This window comes from Rhagoletis pomonella, unplaced genomic scaffold, assembly GCF_013731165.1.
Source record: "Rhagoletis pomonella isolate Grant_MI unplaced genomic scaffold, Rhpom_1.0 Rhpom_scaffold_00003, whole genome shotgun sequence".
Classification (NCBI taxonomy): domain Eukaryota; kingdom Metazoa; phylum Arthropoda; class Insecta; order Diptera; family Tephritidae; genus Rhagoletis; species Rhagoletis pomonella.
Window position 1 is genome coordinate 31573923 of NW_023458557.1, and position 8901 is coordinate 31582823.

At 33.7% G+C, this 8901-nt stretch overlaps 1 protein-coding gene across 13 annotated transcripts in view; it reads left to right on the forward strand.

Annotated features, from left to right (window-relative positions):
* The window catches only part of LOC118735137 (Krueppel homolog 1), a 428624-nt gene that overhangs the window by 185198 nt on the left and 234525 nt on the right, over positions 1-8901 (forward strand). Inside the window, exon 1 of one of the 13 annotated variants that reach the window (XM_036464759.1) lies at positions 918-1034. The exons of the other annotated variants lie outside the window; for them this stretch is intronic. Coding sequence (XP_036320652.1) covers positions 1013-1034 — 22 coding nt within the window. The 5' untranslated portion in view covers positions 918-1012. Of the gene's footprint in view, positions 1-917; positions 1035-8901 lie in introns of those variants that run through there. 13 annotated transcript variants of the gene reach the window in all.

The following is an 8901-nucleotide window of genomic DNA, read 5'->3' on the forward strand; positions in this document are numbered from 1 at the left end:
AAATAAATTTGAATTACAAAAAAGCATTCTGAAAGCACACAATTCATATATTTAAGATTAAATGTTTCGAATACAAAACATTTAGATACATACATATATGTATGTACTTTGTACATTTTAAAACAAACAAGAAATAATTAAGTGCAGATACAGTCTTAGGCACAGAGATGAGACCATTTAACATTTCTTGGTTATATGAATTATATAAATACATACATATGTACATGTTATGTACCGATAAGTTTAATTTCTTAAAAGTAAATTTAAATCATTTAATTAAAGATGCAAATCCTTAGCAGCTGACAACAAATAGTACGGGTCGTTCTTGTTTATATGTAAGTTCTTTGCATAACATTAGGGGTATTCTCCAAATCTTGCAAAGCCATTGCACGTAGCACGGATTGCACGGATTGCATAAATTGCAAACACACAACAAGAAAATTCATGGGAAACAACATTTCCTATCGCTGCAAAATATGCAACGTCGAAACCCATGAATATATTTTGCAAAATAGCATAGCAAGATAATAGCGACCCTGTGCTAGTTGTTTGGTTGTTGGAATTGCTACATATTTCTCTCATTCCTCTCATCTCGCTCACTTAATTTTTTTTTTGCTGTCTCTTGTTATTGTATTTGATACATAATTTCGCTGCTTGCTCCCCATGCATGCTACCACTTTGCAATGGGGTGTTCTCGTACTCTTCGAAATTTGGAATAGTATTTTTGCATTTCGTGCAATCCGTGCATCGTGCAAGACTTCGAGAATACCCCTATTATGCTATTGATACTATCAATCTTAAGTTTATTTCTTAGTTTAGAGCTATGTGGTAATGAAATTATATTAAAGACAAAATTGGGAAGATGCATGAAGCTATTTTCATTCATTCCATTTTTAACAGAATAAACTTTTTCCCAAAACATATCAGTATCCAGATCGCAGGAAATCTCAAGCTCACTTAGCCTCAGTAAATTCCACTGTGTGGTGATTATATCAGATACGCAATCTATGAGATGGGGAAACTTAACAAAAGAGGTAAGATTGGTAAATCTTCTTTAGAAACTACCTTAGCTGGTGTCATTATTTGTAAAAGTTTTATATCTTCACGCTTGAAATCAAATCTTAAATTTATTTGGTCCAAAAACTCTATGTAAAACTTTACTGTCTTGGTTTTAACTTCAAGGATTCCAGAACAATTGACATTACTTTTCATAAACATCTCAGCTTTCGTTCCAACAAAAATGTCAGATATTTTAACATGATTATTTTCATTTTTAAAATCAACATCAATATGTTACTGATCGCATCTTTTTTAATGAAGTTACTCAAAATCAAAAGATAATGTGCTTTGATAGTTGCATATAAGTAAGGCAAACGAGGGCTTTCACCTTGAAACTCTTTGTTAAGTTTGTTAATTATGGGGAAAATATACGACAGATATAAAAAAAGCATTTGGTTTTGCAACACATTCCAGTACCGTTTACTTCATAAAAGCAAGAAATAAAATAAAGTTTCAAACTATCCCATTGTTCAACTATTCTTAACACAACGCCTCCTACTGAAAGCCAAGATGCCCAAGATTTTGTGGGGTTTTACCGAACAGTAGTCCTAAAATTCCTTCAGTTCATGTATCCTCTTTGGACTGTGGGAAAAGAAACTATATATGTTGCGGCATAGTGTCTCAATGCTTTTCGGCAATTTTTTACAAGCGTCTTTACTCTCAGTCTTCACCAGATGCCCACTTTTCTCATTACTCATTACTTTTCTCCCACTAAGTTCCATTTATTAGATATAATAAATAAACGCAATCACTATAATAAAATAACATGCAGATACACAATTATACTGAAAAGTGTACGCTTGGAATATACAGTATATTTTGCTTTGCTGCCTCTATGCTTAAGTGCACATATAAGATACCTACGCAGATGCGCATCAGAGGAATTATTTTTAACATTTATAAGGAAACTGCTCCGATAGATGCATTTAGCATACCTGCCCTAAAAATTATGCGACTAGTATCAATTATCAAAGAAAGTATTACGTTTACCTGCACTGGCCCTACAATTACCTAATTTTACAACTTTTTATTTATTTTGTTCATCTCGCAGAACAACGAAAATGGCTATAAATTTATGTAGTTATATAGATAATTAGATAGTATTCGGTAAAAATTTCGCTTGCAGTAATTTCTACGTGGTAAGAGCTTCTCCATTATTTGGTTTCATAGGGATTTGGATACCTTCCTCATCGAAGTAGTAAAGAAATTTCGCTCAAGTGCCTTTTTGGGTTAAGTGCACAAGTTTTTCGTGCAAAGAAGGATGTGCAGCTAAGCAAAATATACTGTACTTTAACTATACGTATGCATGTATGTAATTTATATGTAAATACATACATATAAGTTACCACCATAATTCATATATTTGTGCATATTCCTACATTCCTTCCAACGGATCTTTTTTCGATCGCGAATGAAAAGCGCCGGAAATTTTTTTGTCAATCGCATTCCGAATGTGAGAGATGATAAATTTGATTGCATTTTTCACTCGCGATAAAAGAATGCAAAATAGATTTGGAATTTTGTCGATCCCGATAAATCTCAGAAGATGAATGAAAACGAATAATCATAAATGAGAATTTCCGAACCCTGATATCCTTACTGCACATCCAGAGGCCAAGCCCTTTCATTGGATACCTCATTTTTGAAAATCGGGAGAACCGGGTATATATCATAATTTTAAACGCAGGTGTAAACCCTATTAAAATATATATCCTTACTGCACATTCAGAGGCAAGCTCTTTCATTTGACACCTCATTTTTGAAAATCGGGTGAACGGTGTAAATATTACAATTTCAAACAGAGGCGGCAACCCTATTAAAAAACTATAACCTTACTGGGTGGAGTGCAATAAGGCCCGCGGAAATAACGCCCATGGACTTTATTTCCTAAAAACAAAAGAAATAAAGGCCGCGGGCGTTATTTCACCTTTATTGTGGCTTTTGTCTCCATTTTAGAATGTGTACATCAAAACCCTCCTGTTCTAAATAAAAACTAACCAATATGATAACATTGAACTAAATATTTTTTTTCCTTACGGCGCATCTAGAGGCCAAGCCCTTTCATTTGACACCTCATTTTTGAGAATCGGGAGAACGGTGTAAATATCATGATTTTAAGCCCTATTAAAAAATATATCCTTACTGCACATCCACAGGCCAAGCCCTTTCATTTGACACCTCATTTTTGAAAAAAGTATATCCTTACTGCACATCCAGAAGCCAAGCCCTTTCATTTGACACCTCATTTTTGAAAATCGGGAAAACGGTGTAAATATCATAATTTTAAACGCAGGTGGCAACCCTATTAAAAAAATATATCCTTACTGCACATCCAGAGGCCAAGCCCTTTCATTTGATACCTAATTTTTGAAAATCGGGATAACGGTGTATATATCATAATTTTAAACGCAGGTGGCAACCCTACCCTATTAAAAAAATATATCCTTACTGCACATCCAGAAGCCAAGCCCTTTCCATTTGACACCTCATTTTTGAAAATCGGGAGAACTGTGTAAATATAATAATTTTAAACGTAGGTGGAAACCCATTAAAAAAATATATCCACAATGCACATCCAGAGGCCAAGCCTTTTCATTTGACGCCTCATTTTTGAAAATCGGGAGAACGGTGTAAATATCACAATTTTAAACGCAGGTGGAAACCCCATTAAAAAAATATATCCTCAATGCCCATCCAGAGGCCAAGCTCTTTCATTTGACACCTCATTTTTGAAAAATAAAAAAATATATCTTTACTGCACATCCAGAGGCCAAGCCCTTTCATTTGACACCTCATTTTTGAAAATCGGGAGAACGGTGTAAATATCATAATTTTAAACGCAGGTGGCAACCCCATTAAAAAAAATTATATCCTCAATGCCCATCCAGAGGCCAAGCCCTTTCATTTGACGCCTCATTTTTGAAAATCGGGAGAACGGTGTAAATATCACAATTTTAAAGGGAGGTGGAAACCCTATTAAAAAAATATATCCTTACTGCATATCCAAAGGCCAAGCCCTTTCATTTGACACCTCATCTTTGAAAATCGGGAGAACAGTGTAAATATTATAATTTTGAACGCACATCTAATAATAATTTTAAACGCAGGTGGCAACCCTATTAAAAAAATATATCCTTACTGCACATCCAACTTCGCTGTATGCAAAAATAGAGAGCAATTCGTTTAAAATACGTTCCATTTGATGCAAATGTATGCCTGTATACATAATTGGAATGTTTCAGTAAAATAAAGCCAGAGAAAGCAAAACTCACGGGCTTTATTTCCTTTTTTATGAAATAAATCTAGCGGGCGTTATATCCTTTTCTTTGGGAAATAAAGCTCACGGCTATTATTGCTCTTTCGCAAAGGAAATTTAGTCCGCGGGCTTTATTGCCTTTTATTGGTGGGCGCAATCAGAGAACTTAGATAGATAGAGAAGGTGCAAACTGAAAGTGGAAACTATTCGCGGACGAAAAATTAACAGCGTTAAAAAAGTTCAAGTCGGAATGTAGAAATTCTGTTGAATTTAATGTTGATAATATAATACAATGTTGAGCAATATGAAATGTGATGTTCTTTGCGAGCAACTAAACGAAAATATGGTAAATCATCACACAATTTTCATTAGTTTGTAATTTTTGTTAAATTTTTTATCTTGTTCTCCTTTTATGAAGATGCAAATACAATTTAAAATAATGATAGTTTAGCATAAAGTTTACACACATATGTACATGCATACATAGACTGGCAATCAAAAGTGAGTGCATGGTGTTTTTATACCCGAGCGCACTTGTGCACAGGGTATTATAACTTTGTTCACATAACGGTTGTTTGTAACAGGCAAAACGAATCGAGATAGATAAAGACAAATGTATACATAAATGATCAGGATGAAAAGAGAAATCGATTAAGCGGTGACTGTCTGTCCGTCCGTCCGTCTGTCCGTCTGTCTGTGCAGACGATAACTCGAGTAAAAATTAAGATATCTTAACGAACTTGGTACGTGTACTTATTTCGGGCGTAGGACGGATGGTATTGAAAATGGGCAAAATCGGACAATAACCACGCCTACCTCCCATATAACGGTAATTATCAGAAATACGAAAACTGCGATATTTTAGTAACTACTGAAGATTATTCACTCAAAATTGATATTTACAATAATTTTTAGACGAAAAATAAGAATATTATAAATTTTTGAAAAATGGGCGTAGCCACGCCCACTTATGGTTACATGTGTATATCTTGGCAACCACTGCACCGATTTCTTCCAAACAATTGTTGGCGTTGGTGCAGCATACCAAATGGCCGAAAATTTTTAAAATCGGACAATAACCACGCATTCCATATAAAGGTCATTTAGAGAAATACAAAATCTCCGATAAACCAGTAAATATTAAAGCTAATTTATTCAAAATTGACGCTTGCAACAATTCTTTACCAAGAAATACGATTATGATAAAATTTTGGAAAATAGGCGTGGCACCGCCCACTTATGATCAGATATATGTATCTCGGTAACCGTTCTACCAATTTGTACCAAACTCGGTATGGTTATTGTGCTTGCCACATAAAAGCAAATCGCTGAAAATTATTGAAATCGGACTAAAATTACGGCCGCTTTACATATAACGGTAAATTTTAGAAATGCTTGAAACTTCAATATTTCGAAATTTAAGGACGCTAATTTACTCAAAATTGATACACCCCGGCTTGCCATGTAGCGGTATCTGTCGGAAAGGTGAAAAACATATATTTAATATTTGTGCCGGGTATTTAATGTTCGGCTCCGCCCGAACTTAAACTTTCTTACTTGTTTGCTTAATATTTGCAAGGTTTTTCAATTAATTTTTTTTTATTATCCTTTTATAAAAATGTGCTTCATGCTTTTATTAAAACTATACAAGTCAAACTTTTAAGCTTTATACAGATCTTAGAAGAATTCAACGAACTTTCGTCTAAATTTTGACCTGTTTAATCTGAATATTTAGAAAAATTTTGAGTACCTACGCAGATGCATATATCGGTTTTTTAATTCTAAGAAAACAAGTGTAAGTTTTAAGCGGCTAAAAAATTGCGTTGATATTTAATGATTTTTTATTGCTGACGGCTGTTTGCACTTTTGACTATATAAAAGGGAATTTCTTGTAGAATAAAATGCGCATGACGGTTTGCAAACAAAGTTTAAAAAAATGAACGCTCTATTTTACAAATTGCACTTGTTATATGCATAAAACCGCAAAATCCGCCGGGAAACAAAATTCATTAAAAAACAACTCGATTTTTTAGCCGCTTAAACTTAATTTTATTTCATTAGAATTAAAAAAACCGATCTAAAAATTCAGATTAAAAAGGTCAAAATTTAGATGAAAATTCGTTGAGTTTTTCTAAGTTCTGTTTAAAGTTTGACTTGTATAGTTTGGATTAAAGCATAAACCATATTTTTATAAAACGATAATAAAAAAAAATTTAATTGAAAAACATTGCAAATATTAAGCAAAAAACATCATGTACTCACTTTTTATTGCCAGTCTATGCACATTAGGGTGGTCCAAAAATGCATGTGAAAAAGTAAAGTCGGAATTTTTATGCTCTCACCCCCTAGGATTGTTCTATACCAAAAAAATATACCCGTAAAGTTTTCCATGTATTTTATATGGGGAAAAAATAACTTTTCGTAGAAATGGTATAGAATAGTTAAAAATCAATATTTTTCTATCGGAAAACTCTGTTTATCTGCAGGAGATTCCCAATAATAATACCCAATTGTTTATTTAACCATTTTTGCATTGCAACTATAATTTATAGGTCCGCCAAAAACCCCGAAAAATGCAATGGGGCGACCAATTAAAAATCGTTAGTATTAAAAAAGGGTTAAATAAACAATTGGGTATTATTATTGAAAGTCTTCTGAAGAGAACCAGAGTTTTCCGATCGAAAAATATTGATTTTCCAAAATTCTATACCATTTCTACGAAAAGTTTTTTCCCATATAAAAATACATGGAAAACTTTGAGCGCTTTGAGCGACCTCTGAATATTAATTGATTTCAAAATAAAACAAGTAGGAAAGTCTAAGTTCGGCCGGAGCCGAACATTAAATACCCGGCGCAGGTACCGCTACAAGTTAAGCCGGTGTGTATCAATTTTGAGTAAATTAGCTTCCTTAAATTTCGAAATATTGAAGTTTCAAGCATTTCTGAAATTTGCCGTTATAAGAAAAGTGGTCGTAATTTGAATCTGATTCCAATAATTTTCAACGTTTTGCTTCTATGTAGCAAGCACAATAATCATACCGAGTTTGGTACAAATTGGTAGAACGGTTACCGAGATACATATATGTGATCATAAGTGGGCGGTGCCACGCCCATTTTCCAAAATTTTATCATAAACGTATTTCTTGGTAAAGAGTTGTTGCAGGCATCAATTTTGAGTAAATTAGCTTTAATATTTATTGATTTATCGAAGATTTCGTATTTCTCCAAATTACCGTTATATGGGAGGTAGGCGTGGTTATTGTCCGATTTTAAAAATTTGCGGCCATTTGGTATGCTGTAGGAAGACTAACAACTGTGCCAAGTTTGGAAGAAATTGGTGCAGCGGTTACCAAGTTATACACATGTATCCATAAGTGGGCGTGGCTACGCCCATTTTCCAAAAATGTATAATATTCTTATTTTTCGTCTAAAAGTTATTGTAAATATAAATTTTGAGTGAATAATCTTCAGTAGTTACTAAAATATCGCAGTTTCCGTATTTCGGAAAATTACCGTTATATGGGAGGTAGGCGTGGTTATTGTCCGATATTGCCCATTTTCAATACCATCCGTCCTACGCCCGAAAGAAGTGCACATACCAAGTTTCGTTAAGATATCTCAATTTTAACTCGAGTTGTCGTGTGCACAGACGGACGGACGGACGGACAGACAGTCCCCGCTTAATCGATTTCTCTTTTCATTCTGATCATTTATGTACACATTTATCTATATCTATCTCGATTCGCTTTGCCTGTTACAAACAACCGTTATGTGAACAAAGTTATAATACCCTTGTGCATAAGTGCGCTCGGGTATAAAAATACTGGTATACTTTTTTCGATATAGAACAATCTAGGGGTGAGAGCAGTACAATTCCGACTTTACTGTTTTTGGACCACCCTAATGTACATACATACATATGTGTGTTTAAAATTACCTACTTATGAAATAATGTTGGTGGTATGAATATATACATACTTGCGCTTTCTAAAAATGGGAATAAAAATTGGATTCGCATAAAATTTTAATTCCAATAACTAACATTTTAGTGAAAACATTTACAATAAAGTTTTCAGTAACTTTTGGCAAATTTGTGCGATTATGTGAAATTATACATGCGTTTGTACCTACATATCCATTTACATATATTATTTTAAACAAAGCTAATAGTAAAATTTAAAATGGAATATGGATATGACAATTAAAAAAAAAACAAAAAAAAAATTTTTACTTGGTCCGTCCGGGATTTGAACCAAGACAAACGGCGAAACGCCAAAAAGTTGCATCACCCCTAGCATACGCGCCACAGTACATTATTCAAATCGCAATCTCTAAATCACTACATTTATGAAATTCTTCATTCATCCAAAAAGACAAACGCATAAATATGTATGCATTAATAAATGTAAATATGTGCATACATATGTACGATTGATCTGCTTTCGTCTTCCCCTCGCTGTCCTTCATCCACAGACAAATTATTAAATTTCCGCGAATTGCCAAGACGCCATCAATATTAACCCTAGGTTACGAAATATTTATTTAGGTTTTCGCATAAGTTAACATTTAATAAAGCCATACTCGTA